Source organism: Sorex araneus, chromosome X (assembly GCF_027595985.1).
Source record: "Sorex araneus isolate mSorAra2 chromosome X, mSorAra2.pri, whole genome shotgun sequence".
Classification (NCBI taxonomy): domain Eukaryota; kingdom Metazoa; phylum Chordata; class Mammalia; order Eulipotyphla; family Soricidae; genus Sorex; species Sorex araneus.
In genome coordinates, this window is record NC_073313.1 from 247,942,828 (window position 1) to 247,962,441 (window position 19,614).

At 43.3% G+C, this 19,614-nt stretch overlaps 1 protein-coding gene across 9 annotated transcripts in view; it reads right to left on the reverse strand.

Moving 5' to 3' along the window:
• FN1 (fibronectin 1) overlaps positions 1-19,614 on the reverse strand; it is an 86,243-nt gene that overhangs the window by 35,789 nt on the left and 30,840 nt on the right. For all 9 annotated transcript variants that reach the window (XM_004601433.2, XM_055120959.1, XM_055120952.1 and 6 more), the window contains exons 16-24: positions 18,927-19,055; positions 18,748-18,837; positions 15,702-15,896; positions 14,563-14,835; positions 13,427-13,693; positions 8,316-8,410; positions 4,879-5,047; positions 3,852-3,938; positions 557-748 (exon numbers count right to left, since the gene is read on the reverse strand). In XM_004601433.2, coding sequence (XP_004601490.2) covers positions 557-748; positions 3,852-3,938; positions 4,879-5,047; positions 8,316-8,410; positions 13,427-13,693; positions 14,563-14,835; positions 15,702-15,896; positions 18,748-18,837; positions 18,927-19,055 — 1,497 coding nt within the window. The remainder of the gene's footprint in view (positions 1-556; positions 749-3,851; positions 3,939-4,878; positions 5,048-8,315; positions 8,411-13,426; positions 13,694-14,562; positions 14,836-15,701; positions 15,897-18,747; positions 18,838-18,926; positions 19,056-19,614) is intronic.

Sequence of the window (19,614 nt, forward strand, 5' to 3'; positions counted from 1 at the left end):
CTATTCACTGTATTATCACTCTGTTCTGGGTTTTGTTTTGTTTTCTGTTTTTTTTTTTTTTTAATTTCAAACTGCAATATCAAGAACTGGACATGCCAACCAAGTGCTATTTGAGTGCTCACATAAGGAGGCAAAGGCTGTCTCACGGACTGCGTTTAAAAATTGGCTCGGGCCATAAAATCAGATGCAAGTGTCCCAATGGGATGCATTTACCATATTACTTTGAGCCTGTCAGTATTGAATACAGACACTTGACACTGTTTTAGTAATATTTCCACGTGAGCAGACAGCACAGAGTTAATGCCATGGTTGCCACTCCGTTACAAACCCTTCGCAACAAACAGCATCCCAGTGAAGCACAGACAATAAAGCAGTGTTAACAGCAAGCATTTGTCCGAACAGTTGCTTTGACTTCACGATTTGGGACAGTGTCGTCAGGAGGACAGAATTAAACCCCAAACATATCTGGAGACCTCATTCACCTGAGGATTAAGATGCTAATCCCCACTCTCATTGAAACTGCCACTCTAAGCATAACAGCTTATTTCTCCATTACCTGGGACGATGATATCAGATATAGGGACACTTTCCATGTTATGCTTGACAGTGTAAACACTGACATTGTACTCCAAGCCAGGACTCAGGTTTTCAAAAGTGCAGTAACTCTGATCTGCATCTACCATTTCTTCCAAAGAATATCCCTCCTGGTCATTTGTAGGAATGGTGGTAATTCTATAACCAGTAATCCCTGGGGAAAAAATCAGAAGAAGTTACTGCATGGAACATTGGCGACTCAGCATCAAGTTGGACTCCAGTGACGGACTCAAGAAGGGGAATTTTATTGATTACAGAGGACTCTCATCAGACAGTGCTTGTAACAACCCTATGGGATGAGTATTTATATTCTTACTTCAAAGAAAGTATTGGGAAAGGAAAGTTGCTGCTAAAGTCTCTTCTGTTTAGAAATTTCATGCTGCTACTACCCCTTTGCCCTCCTAGTCCTTAATCAACCATCTGCAGGCAAGTCAAAGTATTTTCCATTTTTTCCTGCTAAGGCACTTTCTCCAAAGCTGTTCTCCTAACTTCAAATAAATGCACCTCTGAGATTTACAGAAAGAGAAGAAGGGTGACAAAAAATGAAAAACAAGGGAATCTATCCTTATTCTAGAGAAAGAATACTAACTGCTACAGACTTCAGAAATCCTAGAATTCTGGGCAATGAGGAGATTGTGGGATAAAAGAGCAATGTGCAAATAAAAATGGTGATTGCTAGAGATCCACAGGGACAGACTAAAAATCAGACAAATTCAGTGACTTACTTACTGTAGCACTGTAGCCCTGTTGTCCCGTTGTTCATCGATTTGCTCGAGCGGGCACCAGTAACGTCTCCATTGTGAGATTTGTTGTTACTGTTTTTGGCATATCGAATATGCTATGAGGAGCTTGCCAAGCTCTGCCATTTCGGGGGGATACTCTCGGTAGCTTGCCAGGCTTTCCGAGAAGGACGGAGGAATCGAACCCGGGTTGGCTGCGTGCAAGGCAAACGCCCTACATGCTGTGCTATCTCTCTAGTGTGATTTACTTACACTTAAGTATATTTAAGCGCCATGTATCAAAAGGCAAGGAAATCATGCTACACTTTGCCATTAGCAACAAGGTAAACACTATAGTGATAATGAAAATCCAATTGTGTTGGAAGCAAAGTTTTATGTCTTTGCATTGACCATTCAAATAGATCAGCTAAGTCATCCTTTAATAACCTCACTGCCTGCAAACATGAAATTTGCCAACTTACAGTGTCATTCAGAGTATTCTGATCTGAACTAGTATAGCTAGATGACGGTACCCCAGATAATGAAAATATCACTAAAATACTCTACTTCAGAGGAGGTTTTAAAAAAAAGAAATATTTGGAGATACTTTGCTATGTATGATAGCACACATTGATCTGAGTTAGAGACAACTGCCTTAGTTGTATGCCCAAGCAAAGTAAGAGCACTTAAGAAAATTATATAAAATAATAAATTGTAGTGAAAATTATAGAAAGAATCTGGCTAAGGATGCATTTGTTTTAATCAGGATTTTTATTGTGGGTGGTTTTTTTTTTTTTTTTTTTGCTTTTTGGGTTACACCTGGATATGCACAGGGGTTATTCCTGGCTCTGCACTCAGGAATCACTCCTAGTGGTGCTCAGGGGACCATATGGGATGCTGGGAATCGAACCCCGGTCGACCGCGTGCAAGGAAAATGCCCTACCGGCTGTGCTATCGCTCCAGCCCCAATTGTGGGTGTTTTTTTGTGAACTTTTTTAGTACCTTTTTTTGGGAGAGGGGTTGGGACATACCCTGTGGGGCTCAGGGGTTACTCCTGGCTCTGCACTTAGGAGTTACTCTCAGGGTGCCCAGGAGACCATATGAGATGTGGAGATTGAACCTATTTCTCTGTGTGAAAACAAATGCCTTAGCTGCTGTACTACTGCTCTGGCCCCATGTTGTTCTTTTTAGCTTAAAGTTTCCTCAATAATGCGAAAAATGAGAAATCTCAATGCTCAGTAGTAATGTCTCCAAGATACCCAATGCTCAATAATACGATTACATTTTTAGTCACCATTTCTCTTTTAATTGGAAAAAAATAAAAACAAAAACAAAAACAAAACACACTTTCACATAGATTTGGAAAAACTCAGAACTATCTAAAGTTTTTCATGTCATTCCCATGGTTTATCATGGTCCTGGAATATTGCTATTGATATCTTTATGCATGTTAGGGTTTTATAAATCACTTTCAATCTGTGTGAACCAGAGCCTTAGGCAGAGTTTCATGTAAGCCTTAAAAGCAGCCAGGAAATTCCTTTCCTGTGGATTTTTCAGCATTTCCCATCAGAGAACAAACCAAACATGCTGGTCAGCTCCAGAAACACAATGTTGAGTGGCAGGGGGCTGTACCAGCTCTGTGGCTGTAAGCATGGCAGCTTTTTTTTGTTCTTCAGTTTTCCTATCCTTAATCATCTTTCTTACTAGTCCTTGGCTTGTGGGGCTATGCCCAGTGGTGCTCTGGAGGTCATGTGTCAGGAGTGTGTGCTCAGCTTGGAGCTTTCTCTCTAGCTCATCTCAGACTTTTATTAATTGATTAATTGACTGATTGATTGGTTGATTGATTGCTTTTGGGGTCACACCTAGCAATGCACAGGGATCACTCCTGGCTCTGCACTCAGGAATTACTCTTGGCGGTGCCCAGGGGACCATATGGGATGCTGGGAATCGAACCTGGATCGGCCGCGTGCAAGGCAAACCCTGTACCCGCTGTGCTATCACTCTAGCCACGATCGCAGTCTTTTAAAGGAGATTGTTGGCCCTTTTCATCACATGAAGCTTGTGGACTGCTCAGAACAAAACAATTTTGAAACTTCATTGAATAATAAACAGAACATATCTAACGCCCACAAGGAAAATTAGGTAGGGCAGTTTCAGTGCAACTGAGTTAACAGCACACTCCAGAATTCTTTTCCTCCATCCACAGGATTCTCCATGGCTAGTAAAGGATCTCCCCTTCCCCACCCCCTGCCTGCTACACACACACACACACACACACACACACACACACACACACACACACACACACACACACACACACATCCTAGAGCCTGGCAATTCTCTTTCCCATGATTTCAATAAACATGCATTAACCCCCTCTGCATGTCTTTTTAACATGTGCGCCTCTCTAGTTTGAACAGAGATCTGATACGTATCATTTTGGCCCGCTCTTTCTCTGAGAATATCTAAAACCTTTGCTGCAGGAAGGTATGGTGCCCACTGCCTTCTGGTACGCCCCAGGAGACCTTTTAGGCTTACCTGGGGTGGTGCTCCTCTCCCAGGAGACTACAAGCAGGCCAGTGTCAGGGTTTGACTCCAGGTGTAAGTTTGCGGGTGGAGACAATGCTATGCAAAAAATAAAACAGAAGCAATAATAAATTAAGGTGAAAGCTAGGAAAGCACTTCATGTATGGACTGTTCCTCTCATCACTCTCCCCCTTTCATTCTTTTGAATTTTGGGAAAGTCCATCCTAAGAAGTGCTGGGGGGGGGAGGGTCTTGGGTTTCTTCCAGTACTACTTGGCCACGTAAGTTCAAAGCTTGAGTCCAATGATAGATACAGTGCTGGGGGCCTCCAGGGTCACATGGTATTGGGGGATCATGATGGTGCCAGTAATAGATCTCAGGGTTTTGTGCAAGATAAGCATGTGCCCCTGACTTGGGGGCTATTTCTTCAACCTCTCTACCTTAGTCATTTTAAATGAATTGAGGGTGGGGTGGGTTTGAAGGACAACACCCAGCAGTGCTCAAGGGCTGCTTCCAGCTCAGTGTTTGTGGGGGAGTCACTCCTCACGGTGCTCAGAGGTCCATGCAGTGCTGGGGATTGAATCTGGGCCTCCTACACACAAATCATGCGCTCTAGCCCGTCAGAGCTATCTCTCCAGCCCCGTTTCTTATTCATCTTAGAGGTATCAGTAAAAACGGAGACGCTGTACCACAAAATCGAAGTGAACAGCAAGTTCCTATGAGTTTCCTTAAAGATTTTATAATATTACAGAAATCCTTTCTGCTTGACACTTCTGATGCCATCGAACACAAGGCCTGAGTTGGGCTTCCTTATGGCACATTTGGACACTGGGTTATTAGGAGGGCTAGATTTTTCCACTGTGCCATCATTCTAAGTACAAACTGACATGGACACCAGCTATTTTCAGTAATGTTCATCAGAAACCTTCTTTTAAGTTAGTTAACATTGATTTAAGCAAGTTAATGTTCACATGTTCACTCAAAAGTAGCTTTCATACACTACAGGAAGCAGGGGAAAAAAGACTGAGAAGTTCTCTTACGAGTCACTACTTTATTGACAATGGGTTTGTCTTTCTCTTTTCCATCTTTAGTAGGTGTGACGATGTAAGTGTATTCCACGCCTGGAGTCAGACCAGATATGATGATTTTGCCAGATTCGGAAGTAATTTCTTCTATCAATTCTCCTCCCTCGCTTGGCCGTACACCCAGCTAGAAGAAGGGCAAAAAAGGAAAAAAAAGCAAACACCTCATGACATATCTATTCAAACTCAGTTACTGCTGAGAGGCTGTGGTTCTGCTTTAGAGCATGCAAATGGGGGAACAATGCAGTGAATATCCAGTAAGAAATTTGGAGCCTGTAGCTCAAATGTCTCTTCCAAAACTGCATGAATGGGATCTTGCATTGGAAGTGTCAGAGAAATGAAATTTTATAGTTTTTGCTGGACTAAGTAATAATCTCACAGTAGCACTGCACTGTAGCACTGTTGTCCCGTTGTTCATCGAATTGCTCGAGCGGGCACCAGAAATGTCTCCATTGTGAGACTTGCTGTTACTGTTCTTGGCATATCAAATACGCCATGAGGAGCTTGCCAGGCTCTGCCGTGAGTGGGGGGGGGGGATACTCTCGGTAGCTTGCTGGGCTCTCCGAGAGGGACGGAGGAATCAAACTCAGGTCGGCTGGGTGCAAGGCAAATGCCCTACCTGCTGTGCTATCGCTCCAGACCTAAATACATAGGGACATGGAAGTCCTTCCTAATTTTTTTTTTTTTTTGGTTTTTTGGGTCACACCCAGCGATGCACAGGGGTTACTCCTGGCTCTTCACTCAGGAATTACCCCTGGCGGTGCTCAGGGGACCATATGGGATGCTGGGATTAGAACCCGGGTAGGCCGGGTGCAAGGCAAATGCCCTACCTGCTGTGCTATCGCTCCAGACCTAAATACATAGGGACATGGAAGTCCTTCCTAATTTTTTTTTTTTTTTGGTTTTTTGGGTCACACCCAGCGATGCACAGGGGTTACTCCTGGCTCTTCACTCAGGAATTACCCCTGGCGGTGCTCAGGGGACCATATGGGATGCTGGGATTAGAACCCGGGTAGGCCGGGTGCAAGGCAAACGCCCTACCCGCTGTGCTATCGCTCCAGCCCCCCTAATTTATTTTTTGCTGAGAGAAATCCCCTAGATTTCTCTTTAATGAATTATTAACATTCAGTGCACTTTTCAGTCAGTGGATACCAGCTGAACATACTGTACTGCAAAAACATAGAGTTATGTTTCTAGATTCAGTTGCAGGACCATATATTACAAAAGTGGAATTAAAATGGATGTACTCATACTTTAAATTCCTTTAAGATTTTATTTCAAAAGCAGATTATATTGTGTCATCAAATACTGTTCAACTCCAACACCCATCCCTCCACCAGTGTACCTTTCCCAGTTGGAACACTGCATGACTGAGATCCAATCATGACCAGCTTTGTAAGGGTACATCTCACAATGATTCAATAAAAAGGTTAAAGAGAAAAAATAACAGCATTCAACTTAAGAGGCATCCTTTGTATGTTATAAGGCTTCTGAAAGTCAAAATACTATTAAAGAACATGTAAAAGGTACATGGGCAATCTTCAGAAAAAACTCCACTCAATTTAAGTGGCAGAATCATCCATACGGCTATCTGCACACATCAAAAAAGAAGCAAGCTTTGTTTTGGGTATTATTTTAGTAAATAATCAGGAAAATTTAGTCCTGATTTCTAATCATACTACATATTTCTCTCTTTACACTCCAAATGTCAAAGAAAAGAATTCTTTTTAAGCATATTCATTGGTATTCAGCATTGTCCTACTATTATTGCTTAAAAGAACATGAATTCAAGTAACTGCTGGGAAGAACTTAATCTTAACTTCTGTTAAGAGAGTCATCCACAGGGCTTGAAAGGAATTGAGATGCAACTGATTGGATGAAAATGTGATTTTTTTGTCCCCAGGCGACTCTGAGTTTAATCAGTCTCTATAAATTGGCTTTCATGAACCTGTTGACACCTATTTAGAACAACATATCAAATGGTGTTTCCCTATATACTTTCAAATGGAGTTCCTTGGGGAGAAAGGATAAAATAAGATAACAACTAGCAATTCCTTTTAGGTGTTGTCGTGTTTACAAATCATTCTCAATCGAATTGTCTTTCCAGGACTGGAGAAGAAGTACCGGGTAGTACAGAAATATTACTACACTCTGGCAAAGTGGTCAGGGAGGTACGAACAGAAACAGGAATCAAAAGTCAGATCCTTTGTTGTAGGATAACATGGGGTTTGTCCTTTTAGCCTTGCCACAGGGAACTTAGTTTACCTTAAAGCAATGTCCTTTCTGTATGGACACAGGAAGACAGTTAATAATATGCTTTGTAACTTGGGAGCTCATTGACTCCAATAATATTTACCCCCGGGCATCTGCTTTCTCCATTCAGTTGCCCTTAGTTCCTAGTACCCCAAAAGCAGGGTCCCGATGAGGGACAGAATGAATCCAGGGCAAGCTGTGAACTACCCTGGCATCGAAGTGGTCCAGGTCAAAGCTCCACAATACTCAATTATAAGTTGAGAGCATGGTCATAGACAAATGCTGTCATGATCCAAAAGTAACGACGAGACTAGGACCCCACTGGCATTAGGAAGACTAACCTGGCCTGAGGACTGTAGTCTGGAATATATAGTGAATGTCCTCAGAAGAACCAAACTTTAAGTCTGATCTATCTCTTACTGTGCTCATACAGAATGACATTGCTAGAAATATTAGAAGTATATTTACTATAACTATTTAAGTGGATTACTAGCTGAGGAAGGAAGAAAGGGACACACCCCAACACACCCTTGTTTGGGCCCCACCCTTGAGTGGATATCATTAGATGAGATTTTCTTAGATGGGATTTTGTTAATCTCCTCGAGAAATGGTCTTACCCTTCTTTGTTGATTTGTTAATGTTCAACCCACCTTTCTGTGACCACCCTATGCAATTTGATATATAAACTAAGACTGTGGGGGAAAACAGGGGAGACAGAAGAAGACAGAGAGACAGAGAAGAAGACACACACGAGGACACGGGAGAAGAACAGAGAAGACACAGAAGCAGAGACAGAGGGAGATTGGAAGAAACCAGAGGAGAGACTACAGAGACAGACACAGAGAGACAGACAGAAGAGAGCACAGCGTCACACACAGAAGCAGAGCCGAAGGAAGAGCCGTCCCGATCCGGTCCTTACACCTCGGCTCAAGAACATGAGTGGTGCGTGCGAGAGAGAACTGCACCGAGTGCCCTTGGAAAACAGAACACAACATGACACATCATATCGTCTCCCCCTCCTGCGTGCGCCCGCCTTTGTAATTTTTTACATTTTGTTCCTGAAAATTCTGTTCCCACCACGTTCAGAGACATGAAGGCATCAAAGGGTTATATGACAGGAGACAAAGACCACTGTGACTTACCTTAAAACCAATCCTTGGAGCAGGCGTCCAGGTGATCATGATGGAGGTTTCATTTACCTCGGTGTCATAAGGAGGAGTGGAGCCCAGAGGCTGCGCTGTGAAATAAAATCAATACACGTGTTCACTCCTTAGAATGCCAGCCCACAGTCTAGAAGCTAGATAAGTTTTCAGACTAAGAAATGCAAATGAGCCAACCAGTTCAGGATCTGGAATATTCTTACATGGGGTGAGAATTTGGAGCAGGTCAATCCTTCGCAATGTTTAAGGTGCTACCTGAACTCTTAGAACATTGACTAAAATGCGGGTTCTGATTCTGTAAGTCCAACATGGGGTTCAGGGAGTTTGCAATTGTGAAATGCTGACGCTGCCAGTTCATGAATCATGCTTGAGGATTCAATAGGAACTGGGTGACCCGAGAGGACCCTTTTCAACTCCTTGGACCCAAGATGATTTGGGTCTTTTCATCTTGTTTGGCCACTGAGTTTGATGTCTCAAACAATAAATGTCTCCAATGTCAGTATGAAATATAAAGTTGGTCACCACAACGGATTATTATTCTGCTTCTTAAATTACTATTTAGAGAACAATGGTACAGTGATCTAAAAATAATTTTATACTGAATTATCCCAAATGATAGCCAAATAGTTGTGGTTGCAATGAAATGCGATGTATCAAAGTTACAACAAAATATGCTACTATAAGCAAGCACACTTGTAAATTCTGAAGCATACCCTCCAACCCCCCAAATATGTGATGATTCATTCCGGACAATAACACTGTGAAAACCTAGTATTCTACCACTAGAATGAGAAATAATAACAAAAGTCCATGCACTTTTTTTGAGGGGGGGGCACACCCAGCAATGCTCAGGGGTCATTCCTGGTGGTGCTTGGGGGACCATATGGGATGCCAGGGATCGAACCCGGGTCGGCTGTGTGCAAAGCAAACACCCTCCCCGCGGTACTATTGCTCCAACCCAGTCCATGCACTTTTTCTTTGCCGTACAAGCAGTCAGTTTAATTTGTGGTCCCACAAATAGTTCCCTCGAGTCCCACCAGGAGTGACATCTGAGCACAGAGCCAGGAGTAAAGTCTGAGAAACAGCGGCTGTAGCCCAAAAACCAAGGAAAGAAAGAGGGCAAAAGAAGAGAAAGAGAATTTATGTATAAAGTTAAGACAAACATTTTCAACAGTTCTGAAAATACTACTAAAAATAAGATTTCTAAAATGTAATTGAATGGAAAAGCTGAATCTTGCAATAAAGGGGGATAAACATTTCACTGGCTGGCTGCTCTGTAAGAGGTAGACGGAGAGCCAACATATTTGAGTGAGGTGAATTAGCTTCAAGGCTCTCTAGTGTGTTCGGTGACTCGGATGTTTGGGGCCTTCCCTAACATTCCTTCCTGTTTACATCTCAACTAAATTCGGTACCCCCTTGGGGAGAAAAACACTATAAAATGCTAAATTATGAATGACATAGTGTCATCCTCTAGACTTCAACACAAGAGGCTGAGAAGCCCTGAGACTCCAATTCTCCATTCAGCTCCAGTCAAATATCTTGCTTTGTCATATGGGAATTGTAATTACTTCTTATTTGACTTCCAGTCTAGATCTTAAAGTGCAATTTAAAAAATATACTAAAATACTGTCTGCGGGGATGGGGTGGGGTGGGGAATATGCACATGTGAGCTACTCTGAAGTGAGAATGCTAATAACTGCCTTGAAATACCAGTGATTTTGTGAACTGGGTTCCACGGAGGCCATGATTTTGATGGCATTACTTTGAGAGAACCTAGAATGGGTGGCCTGCGATGACTTCCCAGTGTCTCGGAAATCATCCACTACTTGGCCACTGCTGACACTGCCAAATGCACGGACAGTCCTGTGCGACCAGGTGGCTGGACCCAAGAAAGAATTCAGAGTACAGAGCCCTTCTTTCCCCGAACATCTCGGAAAGCCACCATTTCGTCACTAGTTATGACCTTCCCTGCTGTCTTGGGTTTTCAGACCCCGTGTTTTCCCTTGCTTGAACTAGCCAGCTCGATTTTTCCCCAGTTTAAGGCGATGCTCTCTGCCTGGGAAGATCATTAGAGGAAAACCTCCAAACCGCAAACCCACAGACTGATGTCAACAAAGGATGTAACTGTGAGTCTGAACCACAGATTCTGGCCAGTCTTACCCGGCGAAGAATAGCCTGGCTGCTAAAGGAATAAAAATGGGCCATATTTATAAAGGAAAATGCTGAGTGTTTCCCCAGAAACCCCTCTTCTCACATTGGCTTTCATGAATTTAGCACAAGTTATAAAACCCTGAAATGATTATTCCCAGAGTCCAAGGTTACTCCCAGGATTCAGCTTGGTTAAGAGAATAAGAAGCCATAGAAACTTAGGGCTTACTGCTCAGAAATAAGCAAGCCCCACTGATATTTATGGGCTTAGGAGATGTTTACAGAACTTGGTTTAGGTCGGTGCATTAAATCTAAAGTTTGTTGAGCTGTTTCTATTACTTTATTTTATATTGTGGGGTTGGACCACTTCAGGCTGTGTTCTGGCCTTACTAATCGTGACCCTGTGCTCAGGGATCACTCCTAATGGTGCTCAGAGCACCATATATGGTGCCAGAGATCAAACCCTGGTCAGCTTCATGCAAGGTAAGCACCTTACCTGCTGTACTATTTCTCCAGCCCCTGTTTTCATGATTACATTTATTTCCCCGGCCACTTCTCTATTCAACAAATATACTTCCAAAAGTAAGCTTTGTGCAAGAGACTATGTTCATTTTTACTAATAAAAATTAGTTTGACTTGCAGCACTTGAATCCAAATATAATTATATATTGTATAAATTTATTGTATGGAGCATAAAATAATGTGTAAAATATATTTAAAAATACTTCAAGTAGTAGTATGTTGACCTACTACACTCCACAAATTAAAAACGTTTTTTTTTTCTTTTATAAATACTCTGTCCAGGTAAAGGAACTCCACAGAATGTGCTTTATGTTAAGGAGTCAAAAAAGCATCAAAAAAGAACCACAGCTACTATGATTCTACATGAAGATGTAGAATTACATATGGTTAGTGAAAGACTACTGAGATCTCAATTCAAATGCAGTAAAGGGCATCTATCTATGAGAAAAAGATACTTATAAAGAAGATGTTTATAAGAAATACAAAGACATAAATTTCCTATTGAGAGATTTTAGGACCTTAGTAAGATTTACATATAAAATAGAAGATGGTTTTCAATAGGGACCACCTTGGCAGAGCTGGCTGGGAGTGGGGGTTTGGGGTCTCACCCAGAGATGCTTGCCAGATGCTATGGGCCTGAGGGTTCAGTGCTCAGGTATGAGCCTTCCCAGCCAGTGCTCGACAAATACCAGGTCCACCCTCCGAAGTGCCTGGGGCATACAGGGGCCCAGGAGATGCCAGAGATAAGAGTTTTACACAGCTAGATAACTGCTCCACTTCTGTTGAACTCTCTGTAAGCTCACAAATCACAAGCAGACATTACTTGCTTATAACTAACAGTTACTTTGGAAAAATACTTCCCAATCTCAATGTCGTATGTCAGATATACAAACGAAAATAATTTTTGGTGAATTATGAATTTGTGCAGAGAAAAGTTTTATAGGCCATTTCTTTGGGAAGTAAAGTCTGTAGCCAGACGGTAAGATTTGTTGAAAGCTTTCTAGAAAATTGCAAGTGACTTTTTAGTTGCACTCTATGTTGAAAAGTGCTATATTAGGTATTACAGTAATTCAAAGTGTTGACTTAAAAATAACAAATAAAGGAGGCTTTGGAAGAAATAGCAAATAATGTTTGGCTAGGAGAGAGGGATTTCATAATTCTTGGTAATATGCTTGAGAATCAGTTTGTGAATATAAGCTGTTAGAGTGATGCACACAGGTAAGAGATTTAAGGCCATTTTCTGTAAAATAGTTAGCAAAAGGACAGTCATGACCAAAAATTATTCTCACAATTTTTCCTTCTGTGGAATTTCAAGAGTAATTCTAAGAAACATAAAAAAAAATAGAAAAGCTATTTTGTTCTGCAGAAGTACTTCAATCCACTGCAGTCAACACTTGGAAAGAAATGATTTGCTTGGCTTCACCTCTGGCTTTTATTCCACCAGTAGATTTTTTATTCTACACGTGGAGCTAACACTTGATACCTAAAGTATTAATATGTAGACATAAGTGCTGATTTTATTCTTGCTTTAACTAGTATTTGGTAAACTCCTTTAATATGAGAGAATCCAATTTTCAAATAACTGGGAGCTTTAGACCGTGTTACTCAAAGTCCTGGATGGAATATACATGCAGTTTCTTTTGTCAAAAGTCTTACTTCAGGGGCTGGAGCAATAGCACAGAGGATAGGGCGTATGCCTTGCAAGTGGCTGACCTGAGTTCGATTTCCAGCACCCCATATGGTCCCTTGAGCACCGCCAGGGGTAATTCCTGAGTGCAGAGCCAGGAGTAACCCCTGTGCATCGCCGGGTATGACCCAAAAAGCAAAAAAAGAAAAAAAAAGTCTTGCTTCAAAAAAAATTTCCAGCGGCACTCAACATACCAACAGTGTGTCTTGTGACGGATATACTGGAACGGCTCCTTATTGGCCAGCTCCAAGTATTTCAGGTACCAGTAGCTGGTCTGTAGACCACAGTGCTGAAATACATTCTGTTAGTGTGTTCAGGGACCACTCCATGTTGTGCCACAGGGTCTTACTCCTGGCTCTGTGCTTAGAGATCACTTCCAGGGGTGTTGGGAGGACCATATGTGGTGCCAGGGATCAAGTCTAGATTGGATACATGCAAAATAAAGCCCCCTCCCCCGCCCTCTATATTATCTTTCTGCTCTCTGAGATAGAGTCTTTTCAATTACAAAGTCTTAAATGTAATCTTTGTAGGAAGGCTCTTTTAAAAAAAAAAAAAAATTGGCAGTTTGGGGTCATAGCGGGGGAAGCTATGGAACTCTAGGTAATGTTGGGGCTCAAACCAGCTATGTGCAAGGCAAACACCTGACCTATGGCCTGGAACTTTTTAAAGTTAAGAACAGAGAGGCAGATAAGAACCTATGACCTCACTAGGAAAAGACTTCACAATGCAGGCTTACAAGTAGTGAAGACGCCGGTGACTTTGGGACTCTGCTTGTTTTCTTTTATAGCTATGAGGCTGACGGTGTATTCGGTTCCCGGCTGAAGATCCTTGAGCACGTAACTCCTGGCAGAGGGCTGTATGTCATACTTCTTGGGCTCGCCTCCGCGGGTCAAGTCTGTGGTCATCTGGTACCCAGTAATCTGAGCTTTCGGGGGTGTCCAGCTCACTGTGACCGTGGAGTCATCTTCACTGGTGAACTCGAGGTCCTTGGGAGCATCCAGTTCTGGAAAGAAACACACACACACACACACACACACACACACACACACACCATCACCAATAAATATATATATATTTTTTTGCTTTGGGTTACTCCTGGCTCTGTACTCAGAAATTACTCCTAGCAGTTTCGGGGGAACCATATGGGATGCTGGGAATCAAACCTGGGTTGGCCACATGCAAGGCAAACTCCCTACCCACTGTGCTATCCCTCCAGCCCCTCATATTCAATTTTAGACTAGCCTTTTATGTGACTTTACTTTAACATAGTAGTTTGTCTGAGTAATGAACTTATTTGTCCAAGGAAAAACCCTTGTCTGATTTCTCCATAGTTTTGTGAAAATGCCCTATGCACTGTGCTATCACTCCAGCCCCACTTAATAAATAAAACTTGATGGTTACCCAAAAGGATAATAGTAAGACTTTCCTCAGTAGGCCCAAATGGAGATGGTATGAAAATTACACTTACAAAGACCTGAGCAGAGGCCTGGACCCTTTCTCAATCCCAAATATCTGAGCAGTTACAAGAGGGAAAGAATCCCATCGTAAGAGGCACAAAGAGCCTACATTGGAAGGTCGGTGGGGATATGTTTTGCGACACACAAACCCACCCTGGTTCTCAATCCTCATCTGCAGAAACGAAGAAAACTTGTTCCCCCCTTCCCGAGCACCCCCCCCCCCCCCCAGTTCTGCTCTCTGCGTGCCCTTCCTCTGGGCTCTCTGGTGCCATCTGGTGCTTCCTGTCCCTGGCACATTCCCCGAGGGGCAGAACCATCCCTTGGTCCGAACTGTAAACCTAACAGAAAAGAACTGGCTGTGCACGGCTTCCGGGAGCAGGACAGGGTGGGTCAAGCAGAGGGCGAGAGGACATACCGGTTGTCCTTTCGGCCACCAGCGGCTCGCTATCCTCCTTCTGGTAGACAGCAAAGACTCGGAACTGATAGGTGGTGCCTGGGGAGAGCCCAGTGATCTCAGCAAAAGTGTTTCTGTTGACAGGCAGGCTCTGTCCCTGCTCGCCCGGCATGTGGACGGGAATCACCTCCACGCGATAACCGGTCACCACACTCTGCGGGGCCACCCACATGATGACGACCTTCACATCTGTCACTTCCAGGAACTGCAGATCCTGGGGTGGCTGAAGTTTATCTAACAGACAAAAGTCAAGCCAGAGGTCACTCACAACCCATGCGGGAGATTTAGTTATATACTTATTTATTTATTTATTTATTTATTTATTTATTATTTATATCTTTTTTGCTTTTGGGGTCACACCTGGAGATGCTCAGGGGTTACTCCTGGCTCATGCACTCAGGAATTACTTCTGGCGGTGCTCAGGGGACCATATGGGATTCTGGGAATCGAATCTGGGTCGGCCGCATGCAAGGCAAATGCCCTGCCCACTGTGCTATCACTCCAGCCCTGGAAGATTTATTTTTATGGGGGGCGGGGGCACAGCACTGAGCTCAGGGGTCACTCGTGGTGATACTCAGGTGACTATGTGGTGCTGGGGACAGAACCCGGACCTCCCGCATCTAAAGCATGAATGATCTCACTTTGAACGACTTTTTTTTTTTTTTAAGTCAATTTTCAGGACACATTAGAAGGCAATCCTCAAGCTTGGCAAAAGCCTCTCTAAGAAAACAGTGCTCAGTTTGGTCTCTCACACGGAGAATACAATTCTTGGCTTTTGTTCTCAGGGTCCAGCCATACAGCTTCCACGATGGTAGCTAAAGTGTGCGCATCTAAAACTGCTATGTAAGTGAATTTCTCCACACAGCAAGCTCTAACTTCAAGTGAACACATCAAAGAACAAGTCCAGGGATAAAATAAGGTACAAGATCATTCAAAAATGGGCAGCTCACCTCCTGTAGAGACAATTACCTTATTTCATTGGGCACTCACTGTCCTCCCCTTTCCCATGAAGCTCAGGAATAGAAAGGGAGATCAGGACATTCCCTGTTGAGTCCTTGTGAGATAGGACCATGTGGGGGGAGGGGGGAGTTTCTCATTACTTGTGCGTGGGACGCCCGTGGTTTCCTGCTGGATGATGATAGGAGCACTCTCTTGGTTCTCTTCCACCGCATAGATGGTGATGTTATACTTCATCCCGGGCTCCAGATCGCTGAGTGTGACTGAGGTGGCACTGTCAGGAAGGTTGAGTTCCGTGCTACTGCCTTCAATTGAGGAAGAATAGATGACTCTGTATCCTGCAGATGGGGAGACACAAAAACAAACACAGATGTGTTATGAAATGCATGTTTACAAAGTCCTAACTCTCCCTTCACCAGGAGCCAGGAGTGTTTTGTTTAAGGACTTACAAACTAGTGATTTTTTTCTACTCTTCCAGTGGGACCACTTTTAGTAAGCCTTATCAAAGCAAAGTACTAAGCAAAAGTATTCAGCACTAAGTACTAAGCAAAACAGTACAGAGAAGCTTATTTAAATCCTCAAGTTCATCCTTATACACAACCCCAAATGTATGAACATATAATCTTTGATAAGGGAGCAAGGAATGCCTCTTTAACAAATGGACAACCACATGCAAAAAAAAATAGGCTTAGACATCGACCTAACACCATGCACAAAAGTCAGATCAAAATGGATTAAAGACCTGAACATCAGACCAGAACACATAAGGTACATGGAAGACAAGGTCTTCAAAACCATCCACATGTTGAAGCTAAAGGTACCTTTAAAGATGACATACCACTGACCAACCAAGTGGAAGCAGAGATAAACAAATGGGACTATATTAAACTAAGAAGCTTCTGCACCTCAAAAGATATAGTGACCAAAATATAAAGACAATCTACAGAATGGGAAAGGATATTCACCAAATATCCATCTGAGAAGGGGTTAATATAAGAAACTGGATTAACTCTACAAGAAGAAAACATCCAACCCATCAGAAAATGGGACGATAAAATGAACAGAAACTTTCTCAAGGAAGAAATACAAATGGCCAAAAGGCACATGAAAAAATGCTCTTCATCACTAATCATCAGGGAGATGCAGATCAAAACAATTATGAGATACCACTTCACACCACAGAGACTGGCACACATCCAAAAGAACAAAAGCATCCGGTATTGGCATGGATGTGGGGAGAAAGGGACCCTTCTACACTGTTGGTGGGAATGCTGACTGGTTCAGTTCTTTTGGAAAACAGTATGGATGCTTCTCAAAAAATTAGAAATTGAGCTCCCATTTGACCCCACAGTATCACTTCTGGAATATATTCCAGAGAGGCAAAAACGTATAGTTGAAATGACATCTGCACTCATATGTTCATTGCAGCACTGTTTACAGTAGCCAGAATCTGGAAAAAAAACCAGAGTGTCCGAGAACAGATGACTGGTTAAAGAAACTTTGATACATCTACACAATGGAATACTATGCAGCTGTTAGAGAAGATGAAGTCATGAACTTTGCATATAAGTCGATCAACATGGAAAGTATCACAGTAAGTGAAATAAGTCAGAAAGAGAGAGACAGACATAGAAAGATTGCACTCATCTGTGGAATATAAAGTAACAGAATGGGAGACTAACAACCAAGAAGAGTAGAGATAAAAAATAGGAGGTTTGCTCTATGGCTTGGTAGCTGGCCTCACATGTTGGGGGAAAAGGCAGCTCAGAGAGAGTAGGGAACACCATGTAAAGGGTGTTTGGAGGACCTGCTCGGGATGAGAGATGCGTGCTGAAAGTAGACTATAGATCGAACACGATGGCCACTCAGTACCTCTATTGCAAACCACAACACCCAAAAGGAGAGAGAGAACAAAAGGGAATGCCCTGCCACAGAGGCAGGGTGGTGTGTGTGGAGGGGGAGGGAGGTGGAGGGAGGGATACTGGGTTCATAGGTGGTGGAGAATGGGTACTGGTGGAGGGATGGGTACTAAGCACTGAATGACTGAAACACAAGCATGAAAGTTTGTAAGTCTGTAACTCTACTCATGGTGATTCACTAATAATTTTTTTTTTTAATCCTCAAGTTCATTCCTGGAGACTTAAGGTCTTTAGTCAATGCCTAATAGATAAGTCATGCAGAGAAGATGCTCGAGCTGATCCAGTACCTTCTCTTTAGCTCAGAATGATACAGGCAATTAATGGGCCTTCCTGAGCCCAGATCTGCTGGCACCGCCATGTTCTTTTGGAACCTCAGACATCAGAATGAGCTCAGAAGGTAACACGGCTGCCTCTTAAAGAAGACGCCTGACAAATGAAAACCAGCCCTTGGACAATGCAATAGAACTGAGGTTACCAAAGATGCAAGAGGGCAGAGGGCGAAGAGACAGGACTGGCAGACGGGGACCCCTAGAAATGATGGGAACAATGATGGGTGGTTTGGGCGCATTGGTGCTGCTGGAAGCGCTAACTTTGTACAGCTAAAGCATAAACATGAGCACATCACTCTAAACTGTAGCGCTGTAGCACTGTTGTTCCATTGTTCATTGATTTGCTCGAGTGGGCACCAGTAACGTCTCCACCGTGAGACTTGTCACTGTTTTTGGCATATCGAATATGCCACGGGTAGCTTGCCAGGCTTTGCTGTGCGGGCAGGATACTCTCGGTAGCTTGCCGGGCTCTCCAAGAGAGATGGAGGAATCGAACCCAGGTGGGCCACATGCAAGGCAAATGCCTTACCCGCTATAAAGTAAAATTTTATCCAGACAAAATTAAAAATCCAGAGAGTGAGGCTCTCAGAATATGTTTGCCTTTCATGCTACAGGAATGGCTGGTGCCTTAGACAACTATCTGGCTTTCGAGGGTGTGTGTGTGTGTATTTGTGTGGGATGTGTATGTGTGTGTGTGTGTGTGTGTGTGTGTGTGTGTGTGTGTGTATGTAATAATAAAATGAGTTTGGGGGGAAATGAGCCATAAGAAAGTAAGGCTGTAAATAATCACATATTAATTTCACGCACACAAATCTCTCTACCCTAGTAATTCTAATAACTTCGGGGTGATTTGCATGCTGGTTCACAGATGAGAATCTGCTCCCTCCTGACCTATGCCATCGTGAGCAAGCAGGGAGCTGGGATGCGGAAGCCCGGCTGACCTGTGATGGGTGCCTGTGGTCTGCTCCAGCTAATAACAATTGAGGTGTCATCCACTTTGTCCACGGCAGGGTTCGGTGGGGCATCCGGTGCTAAGGAAGGAAGGAAGGTGAGGAGAAAAGTCAGAACACGCTGTTGGACAAGTCAAAGCTTCTTCTCACGTCATGTTGGACACAGGTACCTGTTGTCTGTGATGTGGACAGGATCAAGTTCTGACCTCCCTCTTCTGAGAGCTCATAGACATTGACAATGTACTTTCGGCCAGGAAGCAGGTTCGGGATGTTCACAGAGGAAGCTGTGCTTGGCAGATCTAGAAAGGAAAAGGAAGGCTTACCAACCAGAGCAAACTACTCCTTTCAGTGCCTCCCAACCCTGTGAAGGATAGTTCACAAACTATCCATTCACTGGGGAGAAAGGGATCGTACTACCGGACAATCAGCATGACCAAGAGTTGTCAAGACACGCTGAAATCATATTTCTTCTTTTCCATCCCTCCCTTGCAACAGTTTCTTCTCTCAAGATGTATAAGTTTTGTAATGCATCCTCACACATTCAAGCACAGTCTTCTGAAGTTCAAAGTGAGTGCCATGGTTATGGGCAGAGGGTGATGGCAAGACGGGAGAAGGGGAAAAGGGTTCCTTGCTCTGCGTGCTATGTTCACTTTATAAAAATGCATGGAGCTTTTTTATGATCTGCATTAAAAAGGATCTGCACACTTTTCAGTAGTATTTATTCTACAAAAAAGATTTTGGGGGGGCGTCCCTCAGGTTCTGAGGGTCATGGGGTGTCTGGCACTACAGAGGGGACCCCAGGGCTACTGTGTTCTAGGGCTTATCACTGGAGACTGACCTCTGCGCCTCATGCATTTA